General features: G+C 40.7%; 3 protein-coding genes across 15 annotated transcripts; 1 reads left to right on the forward strand and 2 right to left on the reverse strand.

Moving 5' to 3' along the window:
- Window positions 1-99: 99 nt before the first annotated feature.
- Window positions 100-4,960, reverse strand: Duba (Deubiquitinating enzyme A). Of its 7 annotated transcripts, none has more exons than XM_076373633.1 (12): window positions 4,077-4,959; window positions 3,887-3,979; window positions 3,623-3,714; window positions 3,386-3,519; window positions 3,141-3,283; window positions 2,816-2,971; window positions 2,569-2,725; window positions 2,276-2,487; window positions 1,954-2,079; window positions 1,730-1,885; window positions 1,456-1,642; window positions 100-1,365 (listed from the first exon to the last, which is right to left on the reverse strand). In XM_076373633.1, the coding sequence occupies exons 1-12, from the start codon at window positions 4,212-4,214 to the stop codon at window positions 1,220-1,222; spliced, it is 1,740 nt and encodes a 579-aa protein (XP_076229748.1). In that variant the 5' UTR covers window positions 4,215-4,959; the 3' UTR covers window positions 100-1,219. The 7 variants fall into 7 exon arrangements, with proteins under 7 accessions (XP_076229748.1, XP_076229747.1, XP_031845893.1 ...); XM_076373632.1 differs by having other exon boundaries at window positions 3,141-3,289; window positions 4,077-4,957; XM_031990033.2 differs by having other exon boundaries at window positions 1,960-2,079; window positions 3,141-3,289; window positions 4,077-4,956.
- Window positions 4,961-4,965: 5 nt separating this feature from the next.
- Window positions 4,966-8,966, forward strand: D12 (YEATS domain containing 2 homolog D12). Of its 3 annotated transcripts, XM_031990030.2 has the most exons (5): window positions 4,966-5,629; window positions 5,837-6,510; window positions 6,703-8,508; window positions 8,581-8,651; window positions 8,741-8,966. In XM_031990030.2, the coding sequence occupies exons 1-5, from the start codon at window positions 5,545-5,547 to the stop codon at window positions 8,856-8,858; spliced, it is 2,754 nt and encodes a 917-aa protein (XP_031845890.2). In that variant the 5' UTR covers window positions 4,966-5,544; the 3' UTR covers window positions 8,859-8,966. The 3 variants fall into 3 exon arrangements, with proteins under 3 accessions (XP_031845890.2, XP_031845887.2, XP_076229742.1); XM_031990027.2 differs by having other exon boundaries at window positions 5,837-8,508; XM_076373627.1 differs by lacking the exon at window positions 4,966-5,629 and having other exon boundaries at window positions 5,836-5,972; window positions 6,338-8,508.
- Window positions 8,913-11,437, reverse strand: LOC116432749 (uncharacterized). 5 transcript variants are annotated; one of them, XM_031990040.2, is made up of 5 exons: window positions 10,916-11,216; window positions 10,337-10,822; window positions 10,133-10,252; window positions 9,544-10,042; window positions 8,913-9,460 (listed from the first exon to the last, which is right to left on the reverse strand). In XM_031990040.2, exons 2-5 carry the CDS (start codon window positions 10,806-10,808, stop codon window positions 9,250-9,252), a joined length of 1,302 nt encoding a protein of 433 aa, XP_031845900.1. In that variant the 5' UTR covers window positions 10,809-10,822; window positions 10,916-11,216; the 3' UTR covers window positions 8,913-9,249. The 5 variants fall into 5 exon arrangements, with proteins under 5 accessions (XP_031845900.1, XP_076229752.1, XP_031845899.1 ...); XM_076373637.1 differs by lacking the exon at window positions 10,916-11,216 and adding an exon at window positions 11,223-11,437 and having other exon boundaries at window positions 9,544-10,252; XM_031990039.2 differs by having other exon boundaries at window positions 9,544-10,252; window positions 10,929-11,216.
- Between the last annotated feature and the right edge of the window lie 52 nt (window positions 11,438-11,489).

Raw genomic sequence — 11,489 nt, forward strand, 5'->3', positions numbered from 1 at the left:
ATATCGTGTTATATATTAAAAATATTACACATCGATCGTGAGTTTAACAATAGCAAAAATCGATCAACCGTCGAACCGTCGAATCCAAAAGACTGCGACTCGCATCGTACTAGTTTTATTTGCCTTTTTATTCCTTTTTTTTACAAATAACGCAATAAAGATTTCCATAAAGCGGTCAGATGTGTCGTATCTGAAAAAAATCTCACAATGCATCCGGAGGATTTCACAGTGGTAAACAACGCATATTGCAATAAAAAGAAGAAAAAAGAAAGACTACCGTCGGTTAGTTTACAATCAATCATACAAAATATTTCGACCGTGACGAGGAAAAACACTACGGAGAAACCAGGTTGTTCTACTCTGATATTCGAGAGGTACAGCGAAACGATGCATGCCATTTTAGAGAACTCGAGCATACATTCGTCGTTTCAAAGTGAAACTGAACGGACGAGCATGTTCATTGTGTGTAACGCTTACTCCAATGAAAAAAGCAAACAGCACCTTATACCCTAGTGCAATTTAGAATTAGATGACATTGCGATATATACAATGTCTCTCATAAGATGCACTGTATCTGACAAATGAAAAAAGTTTTAAATAAAAATAAAACAATTCTCGATGCTTACATACCACTCCATTTACAGCAGTATCGTCCGACATGCAAGCTGAATATTAAATGCGTCCGCAATATACTTAAATACTTTTCAACGATTCTTCTCGAAATTACGCCGATTAGAGTCTTTTATAAAACATTTAATATCTTTATTAAACCATTCGTTTCGGAACCTAAGATCGAATTAAGTCTATGCAACACCATATATACTGTGTGTGTCCGTATGTGCTTTACGGACCAGATTCCTCCATGGATACACCTCCCCTTTTCCACACACACGCACACGCACACGCGCACACGCACGCACGCACGCACGCACGCACGCACGCACGCACGCACGCACGCACACTCACGCACGCGCGTTGATATATAAGTTAACGTTATACGATCTGTGACAAGTAAGTAAGTTTATTAGGCATGCATTCAGCGCAATTATTAATGATTTTTAGCAATTAATCGTCTAGCGTGACTCTATGAATTGCTTCATTTTTTATTTAGAACTACCTGACTTTTCGGATATACCACATCCTATGAAAAACGCTGCATACAAATGCACATATTTTGCTTCGGTATTCATTTAAACTTTATCGATAACGGCTTTAAGAATTAACTGTTACTAGAATCTAATAAATTATTAGTATCGTTTCCGGAGGATGTAGAACTTCGAGATTGTTTCAAGCTGTCCAGATATTCCTGTTGCGACGTAGCCAAAACTTGTGAAAGCACATGACTGTCCTCCCAATCGGTTAAACCTTTTTGCAAAGAAACGTACTCTTAGTTTTTACTGCTACTTGGATGGACAGACGACGCACACCGCTATTAGATAAAGTAACGCAACCTACCAAACACCTCGGGAGGAAGACGATTGAACAACGAGATATCCGGCGAGGCGTGAGCTTCCTTACTGCTGCCTGCCACGGGTTCTTGAGACATCTTCGGCTCAAAGTCAGAGGTGAGATGAGATATCGCGGACCCTTGCGTCGACTGATGCTGAGGCGACCTCTTCCCGTACCTCACTGTATCGTTCACCTGATAAATTGTTCATCGAATCGATTACCTTCTCAACGCGGATATCCAACGTACGGTTTCGGAACGTTTAACCAGCGTAAAACAGACCTTCGGAGAATTACGTAAAGTGTCTTGGCTAGTTTGGGTCGTGGTTGGGGAAGAAGTGTGGCTACGTTGTTGGCCACGACTTCCATGATTATGGAAATGCGTATGACTGTGTTGCGCGCTTGTCACCGTACTTGTACTGCTACTACTGGCTGATCGCTTTATTTAAAAAGCACGAGTCAATCTTTTCAGATTTCTAGTAGTTAGCGGATTGAAATTATACGTACACTTACCGCTTTGCGCATTTCGTTGTCTCTCAACCATTGCAAATAACTTTCTCTCGCAACTTGTTCCTCTATGGCCTCGTTCGTTGCTTCCCAGTCCGTTGCTTTTATTTTATCTTCGAGCATCGTCTGCGCCAACGTTCAAAGTTGTAACATTACCATTAACTATTACTATTGCTATTACTATTGCTATTACTATTACTATTGCTATTGCTATTGCTATTGCTATTACTATTGCTATTGCTATTGCTATTACTATTACTATTACTATTACTATTACTATTACTATTACTATTACTATTACTATTACTCGGTGAAAATCTACCTGTTCAATGTGTAATTCTTCGCTTTGACGTACTGCATCGGATATAAGCTGCCGGTCCGCTGCACCAGGATTATACGACGGTAGACCAAGCCCGACACCGACGGTAGCTTTATACGGATCTACTATACTATTGTAATGACTACCGCGTTGATAGGACAATCGTATGGGCTCATTATCGCTTTCCACCATCGTATGGAAGATATTGATTGGTTCTATGTGGGAAATAGTCGAAAAATTCAACATTATTTACCATACGCACGCGTACGCCTGCTAAACGAACCATTCAAACATACCCGTGCTGTAGCAGTACAACTGTATGCTACGGTTATACATTTCAGACATTGCTTGCATTTCTATGTGGTTTCCGTGAACGTATTCTTGTCGTTTTCTATCTACGTATGTACTAAAATCTTCCGCTACAAAATGCGAAAAAAACTCTTGATTCGAAGCCTGGAAGGTCAAAACGAATTCGTCAAACTCACGAATAATACAGGATATTTCTAAAGCGTAACTAGTCGTCCTCGTCTATTCCATACTTACGATATAATCCATACAATGTTTCCGCACCACTCCATGCATTTCCTGATCACCGTATACTTGATCCGCAACTGCTCTGAACAAACATGCTCCATCTTCGCCCATTTTTTTAACGATAAAGCCCATTTTCCGCATTCGCTTTTCAAACCACCTATCCCGCTAAGTACAACAAAGAGATACTTGATATTTTTATAATTATTATAACAACAATAACAACAACAACACCAACAGCAACAACAACAACAACAAAAACAACGACAACGACAACAAAAACAAAAACAAAAACAAAAACAAAAACAACAGTAATAATAAAATAGGCTACACCGACCTCTTGCCACTCGGCTAAAGTAAGATTATTCCCGGTTCTACCAGTATATTCATCCCCGCTATTGTATCCGTTCGCTAATTCATGCTCTAAATTAGCAGCTGCTCCAACAATACCCATCCTATTGTTGGTTATTACACTGGCATCTGTAGCTGAAGAAATTGAATTATGCGAAGCTTGGTCGACTATGGCCAATAACCGTTTCATTTTATATCTACGTTATACAGTTTCCGCTATACGATAAGTACCTTGCGAACCGCTACAAGAAGCAGTCGGCGGGGTAGCTTGTCTTTCGCGTTCCCTTTCTCTTTCTCTGTCTCTCTCTCTACCCCTATCCCTTTCTCTTTCGCGCTTAGAACGCGAATTTCGTCCGATGCAACCGCTGAAAAGAAAATCATTTCGTCGAGTACAAACTTTTTAATGTCACGCGAGAATGGGAAAAATCCTATGTAAATCGTCTACTTAGAAACACGAATAGCGTATACCTATGCGGGCTTGCCCTTTGCCTGTGACGTTTCCCATGACTCGGCCCACCTGTTTCTTCGAAATGTTTATCTTCTCGTCGGTCGACGCTTGTCTACGATAAGAGTGTCGCTTGTGAAAATATTATTCCATTCGGCAGGCATATAAATAGAACTCTCAGAAATGATTAAATTGCGAATAGTAATGAGGATGGTAATTAACATAAAAATTCAAGGCGGGTGTAGTTAGTTCGCGTATAGGTCGTGAGAACCTATTTTACTCCTTACCTCGTAAGAACTACCTGTAAGGACTATAGAACCAGATCCGTGATCGGTCTGAACCCCGTGAAGATCGACCGCGAAACCGTTCGCTGCACGTACCTGTCATGGTTCGCAAAAGGTCGTTTAAGGTTCGTTGTCGGCGCTACTATGAAATTGATACCACGGTTACAAAGTAGCCAAAGTACTGTTCATTCACCTGATATGGGCTATTGGGTAGTGCAATGGATCCAGTGCCATGCTCATTTTGCACTCCGTGAACATCGACTTCGGAAGTGCTGCCTCCTTCTCGTCTATCTTTCGAGGCGTTCGTCTTCTTCTTCGACAGAATGGTCATCTTGCGTAATCGATCGTCGTTGATAGTTGTTAGGCACGACGCTTGTTCGAGAAGATTTGAGAAGAACGCTTCGCGAAACCGCACTCGTCGCACCTTGGACTCCGTACTTCCTTTCCGAACGCAATCCTTATCCACTTATTTATTATTATTCCGAACGATACCTACCGAGTCTTTCTCAAACACAAAGAATTTGATGGAATCTCACGCTCGATCCGGTATCGAGAAGGTACCCGTGATTCGAATCAGGACAACGTTACAATTTCTAACAAACACGACATAATAGTTCCGATAATCAACCACTACATTAATTCTTCTTACTTCGAATGTTTTGTCAGACAGCCATGACTACAATTACACACATTGCCAGACTGTTAATGCTACCAATCTGTCGTACAATAACCTCCCTATCGCAACATTCCTAAAATCCCTGCGCGAATACTTGCGAGAACCTGAATAAGCGAGTAACTCCAACTAAACCCGTACCGCCGTATAACGCAGGGCTGTCGAACTGAGAGCTCGTCAGTTTTCTAGGGTCTTTCCCCTTGCGGGAAGTTACCCTCTACACACTGTACCTACTTTCACCTGTTCGTACAGAGCACCGTAGAAACTGCACGATGCGCCGAGTAAATAGTTGCCAACTACTATTTACTTACATTTACTTTCGGCTAGATTCCAGAGCAACGATAGAAGGAGAACTGCCGATCGAGAATCACTAGCTGGAGGGGAAACAGTTCGACATCCCTGGTCTATGAAGTTGCATAGCAGGGCTGTTCAACTGTGCGGACGCTCTAGGTAAAGCTCCTAGAGAGGTCGGGAGCATATTTGTTACACACGTCCTTGCATACCTACTTGTGCGCCACTGTGAACTGTGATCCTTTTCGAACGAGCATATACTTATTTACGTGCTTGATAATATTATATTTTTAGTGAAACCAACAGTTTAGTGCAATACGTGTATTAAAGTACGCATGTGCTCGCGAATGTTTGCCCACATTCAGAACTGTACAGTGTGTCAACTATCACTGAAAACATTACAAGTTTCATGCGCCCGATGAAATTCATTCTTTTCGTTTAAATATTTTTCCTCTAGAAAATCTATTCTTTAGCGTCTATTTATATGAATGTTATACAAGTACATACTCGAGTACCTATTCGGATGGAAAGTATGTAGGTTATTTAAACGATTGCCCGCATTATTGCGAAGAAGCTGATATTATTAACGACAAAAGTACATTTTGCTAATGCGTAAAGAATTATCTTTACACGTTGGCAAACGTTACGTGCGTAGCACTGTTTAATTAAGTTATTTGTTCGAAATCGAGTATGGTAAATGAGTGCCTTGAAAGATCACGATCCCGACTACGGGCCCTCCGTTGCAAATAATGAGAAGCATCAACGAATTTATGAAGAAAACGGTAATTTAACAGCTATTAGTTTACCAGTTCTTAGAAGATGTTTTATTCAAAAGTACTACCTCTTAACCCGACACAATTTGTTATGTCGTCACCGTGTCTATGGAACACTTTGTATCAGAATTATTTGTTCCCCGCAAAATATTGCCAAAAATTAATTGGATGAAAAGCGATATTAAACACAGTATTAAACATTATTCTCATTTTCAGCTAGAAGCAATACCGCGAAGAAGATAACAGCTATTATCGAAAAAGAATTTTCTCAAGAAATAAATACAAAAGAGAAAGAAGTATTAGAAATACAAGATAGATTGCACAGGGCATCGAAAGCTTTGCATTTTTTACGGTACGTAATAGTCGCAGACTTTTATAATCGCAAACAGTGTCAGAGTTCGCAAAATGGGGAAGCGAAACAGACTCAAATTCATCCCGCGATAAAAGAATTGATCGGTAAGTCGCCAAAGGAATGCGACGGTTTGTTGATTTCGACATCGGCTACCGCATCGAGCAGCGCGAACGATTTCGTCGGTGCGTATTCGTATTCGACGTGTTCCTCGAACACGGTCGTCGATTCGGCGTTAAATTTGAAACGGTCTAAAAACGAAGATGTTTGCGAAGACGATCGCTCAAGGAAGATAAAAGATGAAACCGACGAACAGTCGCGGCCAAAGAAAATACCGCGATATATTCCACCGAAATCTGGAATTCCAGAGCCCCCCTGTCCCTCGAGAGGTATCAGGCATAAAACCAGGAAGCGCATAATCATTGGAAATATTTCAAAATGGATACCCCCCGAATGGAGAGAAGACGCGGCTAGTCACAAATGGACGATGTACGTCCGGGGGAATAAGGAAAATCCTGACATCGATAATTTCGTCGGCAAGGTCAGGTTCTTTTTACACCCTAGCTATAGGCCTAACGATGTTGTGGAAGTTACAGCGCCACCGTTTTGTCTATCGAGACGCGGTTGGGGTGAATTCCCGTTGAGGGTACAATTACATTTTAAGAGTGCATTGAACAAACCTATGGACATAATTCATCATTTAAAGTTAGATCGCACTTACACCGGTTTGCAGACTTTAGGATCCGAAACTCTGGTTGACATATGGATCTACGCGGATCCTCGAAATTCCAAACGGAACATAGATGGAACGGCTGTTCAGTCTGTTGTAAGTCGGAGCAACGAACCCGAAGCTGAAATGCACGTCGATGATAGCGCAAGTAGGATCAAAGGGAGAATCAACGAACTTTCCAGTTCCGAGTTATTCGCGAACAACAACGGTGAGAATAAATTAACGGATTCGGCGAGTGAAATTTTCGATATGATCATCGATGAAAAGCCAGCAGAAGAGATCGAGGATGGTACAATGAGTAACAAACGATTGCGATTTTATGTGAATCTTGACCACGACTACTGCGGCTCGATGAATTCTCTAGACGGAAACTCGACCGTCGATCACTTATCGGTGGCTTCAAGATCGAACGAAGTCTCGAAAAGAAAGCTCGAGCAAAAGAATAGCATCAAGATAAAAGACGAAACAAGCTTGGTCGCGCCTCTGTTCTTAAATCAGTTCGAGGAAAACAGAACGAAAGCTCTCCCATCTTCTTGTTCGAAGCTTCAATTGAATCTTTGCCCTTTAGAAATATCAATTCCACCGTTATTCGAGTCGTCGAACAAACATGTCTTGGTTCTCCAGAATAATAGGACAATACCGGTAGACATAGCGATTCCACGGCACGAAGATCACTCTCATAAACCGAGCAACGAAAAGAAAATGACTTTAACCGCGACCCGTGGTATCAGTTTGTTGAAGAAACCGTCGAGCTTCGGATTGGACGGTGCTGAAACTCGACAAGGCCTCAAGCTTCAATTTTCAAAGAGTATTCTCCTAAACGTCAATTCTAACGTGCCTGCGTTAAAAATAGCCGAAAGGAAAACCGTGCAGGAGGATCGTGTTCCTAGTGCCCAGAAGGAATCGGCAGCCGAGGAATGCACACCGAGAACGGAGAATGATAGGATCAAGGTTGAAGAGTCGAAAGAACTACAGTCGGTCTCGGAATCGCAACCGCAACCACGGCAGAGGATCACCTTGGGTAAAGACAAATACAAACTGCAGAGCAAGAAGGAATTCTGCTACAAAGTATTTCGCGCGATCGATGCCGCAAACATTTCAAATATCCAAGGCCTGTTGAAATTCATCGTCAGACGAATGCCCATGATCACTCAGGACGCTTCCGATTCGGATTACAAGCAGTTCCATCCTTACGCGTGCGTTACCGACAAAGAATTCTTCGAATATAGCATCGCGAAACGAACCGCCTGTGAATGGAGTCGAGCAAAGATTATACGATCCATGTTGAAGAACAAGTCATTGCCGGAGAAAGAATTATGGACTGTCAAAGAAATATTAATCTGGACGCGACTCCACGGTTACACGCCTTTTCGTTCGGGCTTGTTCGCTCGAGACGCGAAGCGACCGAAGAATCTATCCGATTCCGCCACCGTCGCTACCAAAACTACATTCACATGCTCGGAACCTGATGCTTTCTGCAAATGGCTTCAAATATATCCGAGCCGTTCGCCCAATCACTGGTTCGACGCTAATCTGCAACAGTTTAATGAGCACGATGTCGAGGTGGATATCATGAACGATAATAAAACAACAGTGGAAATTAGAGAAGAAGTTGAAACGAGTGTAGCAAAGCAGGCGAACAGTAACAACCTTTCGAATACTAAAGTTGCTGTATTAGAAATGGAAGCGAAATCAACCTCATTTTACGATTTCGTATGCGAAACGGCAAGAGAAATAGGCGTGAAATTGAATCCTGAAGAAATTCTACCTCAAGTGGTATACTGCGCAGCTGGTAGAATGATAATGAGAGTAAGATATTTCCCTCTCTTTCCACCATTGCTGCTGCTAATCTTTTGCTTATTAAATCTATTCCATTTTCAGGCTATCGAATGTCTCGTGGATGACTTGATCAGAATGTCTTTGGCAAAAGCTTGGGAAAGATGCGATAACGGGTAAATATTCCTTCCTCGTCCGAGATTTACTTGTAGATTCTATTGTGTACGTGCACGATGTTACGACAATCTTTTTCTTTGATTTCTAGATATCCGAAGGTTATAGTTTTGGACGACGTGCGAGGAGCCCTTCTAAATCGCGAAGAATTCGATATTTTTACCAATCAAGGATTAGGATCAAAGTATCAACGGACATCAACGGATTAATTAAAAAAACACTTTGATAATACGCTCCAGTATATCCTTCTGAAAACGATAGTCTCATGTACAAATTTTTTAATTTGAATAAAGTATACAAAGTTTTGTACAAATAAACATCTAAGCTTTTGTTTGTATACCGAACCATTCGTCTCTCCTGTTTAGACTTTATTTATACTTGAAGTAATACTCACTAGGTTCAACTTGTTTTTTTCAAATCTAAATTTCACAATTTTTCTCTTTTTCCTTGCCTTGCCGCCTACACGCCTACACGCACACACGCACACACTCTTTTTCTCTTGAAAAGAAATAGAATAAACGAGAGAAGGTGCAATCCACTAAACATCAAGTATCAATTTGTGTAGCTCGAATAACATTCTCGTGACTTTCATTGTACAGTTTATCGCATGATAACATAGTCATTTTCTTGCAGAGATGCCTGCGTTTGTAAACGATGGAGACTGATATCTTTTAGTCTAGGCGACATGGGAACGTAATTGCAGGTGTCTATATCTTTTTCTAACGCAAACGTATTTCTTTCGTCTTGAGTTGGGTTATGACTCGACGTTACCGATATAATACCGCGCCCAGAAATTAAAACATCTTGCGATCTGGAGAGCAAATGTAACATTAATGTTAATCAACGATTCAAATCTAATAAAATATTAGCCTTTAATAATCGCAACATACATACCTAAAGCCTTTCATAGATTCCGAAGCACATCTTTGTCGAGGTGGTAAAGGTGGAGGTTCTTCGGATTCGAAACTATGAAAAAATCGATCCACGGAAAAATGCGAAGTTGTTGCTTTGTCATTCTCCACCTCATCTGCAATTTCTTCATAGATCCCAGAAGCTACCGAAATATTTGAAATTCTTCTATCGTGAGGATAATTCGACCATTCTTTTGTGTTATCGGTAATGTTTGGAACACTCGATGGTTCTGGTTGATAAACATTTTCTGCTAATTTATTGTAGATCTTGGAACCCATTTCTCCATGATCCACGGTACTGTTCCTACTTTTGTTTAATATCCTGACATCTATTCGCTCACTCAGGATTGGGTAATTTCGTTGGATCTCTTCAAACTTTGATATTCTAAGATCACCCTCGCTTAAACTCAAAGGTCTTCTATTGAGCTTAGCTCTCGGACCACGACCTTGAGTCACCAAGTCTTGTAACAATTTGCCAGCTTCTAAACAAAATATATGAAGTTCTCCTACTCCACCATGAAACTCTTTAGTTGTATGAATTACGCAAATGCATTTAACATCTTCTGGACGACCTGTTGTACTATGGTGAAACTGTCCCAATTCTCTCCAATCAAAGGTTTCTATGGTTTCACCCGAGTGAGCGTCTTTAATAAAAACTCCTTTTGTACTAGCTACTAAATCGCCGTACAGTCCTATCGAATTATTACAACAATTAAAAGTATACTCCAACAATTAAAACTATAGGCTAGACATTAATAAATAGAACATTCGCGTACCGATAAGTCCTGATGCCTTAGAATGCGCATTATCCACCATAGATACGCTATAAGATCCTGGTATAAACTGACTTTTTCTGGGTCTCAACAGTTGCCTAATATTTGCCATCCATCGTTGCGATTCCGTTTCTGAATTACCTGCAAAGTATATTAATGGCTTCCTTTCTTTGGTAGGAAATATACCAAAGGCAAACTGTTTAGATCTAGATTGCGTCCGATAAATAATAGCATCGGATGGAATAATTAACGAATTGTCCTTGTCATTTGGCGACGTATTAATAGCATTGCTGATATTATAATCAAGTTGTATTCTAACACCCAGACCAGGGCCCAGTCTTCTTATGGAACACCAATGTCTCCGCCAAACCTTCCAAGGAGCTAATGTTCTTTTCCTTACCTTATGAACCTTATATTTACCACTGAGATACTTAACATCTAGAAATCCACAAATTTCAGCATTTTCTTCCGTCATTATATCATTTGTTCCTAAGAAATAGAACTACGTTAGTGGTTGTAAAATATCAATTATTAACATTACTGAAAAAATGAGGAGAAATAATGTAAAAAAAAATGACTTACATAAACGAATTACCTCAACTTTCACAACGGACACCACTGCGAGTATTTTCAAATACACAATACAGTTTAATAAGAATTTGAATTTAACTGCTTTTCAAAGAAACACAGGTTGCATAAATGGCTACATTTGAATTTTGAATACTAACGACGAAACTTTTCGTACGCAATCGATTAAAAGTACCGACATATTCACTAAAATGCCCGGTCACTTTGCGCACCGTTTACTGTTTGTATTATTGTTTACTAACTATTCAACGCCATCTTAAACTCAGTGCTACCAACGAGACAAAACAAAACTGTAACTTACTTTTAATTACTATCCTTCTGGTAGCCTGCCCTGCAACAGCGTTTCCCCTACTACCCTACTCGAGGGACTGCCCGACTGTACTGTCAGCAATTCTGTATAGTCTTCGATATACAAACACGTCAAAGTAAGTATGGAGAAGGTAACTTTTCGCGAGGGGAATGTCACTAGAGTGCCTGCCGCATTTTCGCGAGAACAGCTGGAAAAGATGAAAATTGACCAATGCGATCCGTATTCCTTCGTATCCGCATTCCCGCCAACAACGCGGAG

The sequence above is a fragment of the Nomia melanderi genome, chromosome 14 (assembly GCF_051020985.1).
Source record: "Nomia melanderi isolate GNS246 chromosome 14, iyNomMela1, whole genome shotgun sequence".
Taxonomy (NCBI): domain Eukaryota; kingdom Metazoa; phylum Arthropoda; class Insecta; order Hymenoptera; family Halictidae; genus Nomia; species Nomia melanderi.

Bases quoted from the DNA above. Each gene is read 5' to 3' on its own strand.
- Duba (XM_076373632.1), bottom strand. From the start codon at position 4,214: ATGACCATTCTGTCGAAGAAGAAGACGAACGCCTCGAAAGATAGACGA. The intron at 3,980-4,076 runs GTGAATGAACAG...GAACCATGACAG, and splicing joins TACCCAATAGCCCATATCAG to GTACGTGCAGCGAACGGTTT. The intron at 2,080-2,275 runs GTAGATTTTCAC...ACGTTGGCGCAG, and splicing joins AAGAATTACACATTGAACAG to ACGATGCTCGAAGATAAAAT.
- D12 (XM_031990027.2), top strand. From the start codon at position 5,545: ATGAGTGCCTTGAAAGATCACGATCCCGACTACGGGCCCTCCGTTGCA. The intron at 8,509-8,580 runs GTAAGATATTTC...TTCCATTTTCAG, and splicing joins CTGGTAGAATGATAATGAGA to GCTATCGAATGTCTCGTGGA. The intron at 8,652-8,740 runs GTAAATATTCCT...TTTGATTTCTAG, and splicing joins TGGGAAAGATGCGATAACGG to ATATCCGAAGGTTATAGTTT.
- LOC116432749 (XM_076373637.1), bottom strand. From the start codon at position 10,808: ATGACGGAAGAAAATGCTGAAATTTGTGGATTTCTAGATGTTAAGTAT. The intron at 10,253-10,336 runs GTACGCGAATGT...ATAATTCGATAG, and splicing joins TAAGGCATCAGGACTTATCG to GACTGTACGGCGATTTAGTA. The intron at 9,461-9,543 runs GTATGTATGTTG...TTTGCTCTCCAG, and splicing joins GAATCTATGAAAGGCTTTAG to ATCGCAAGATGTTTTAATTT.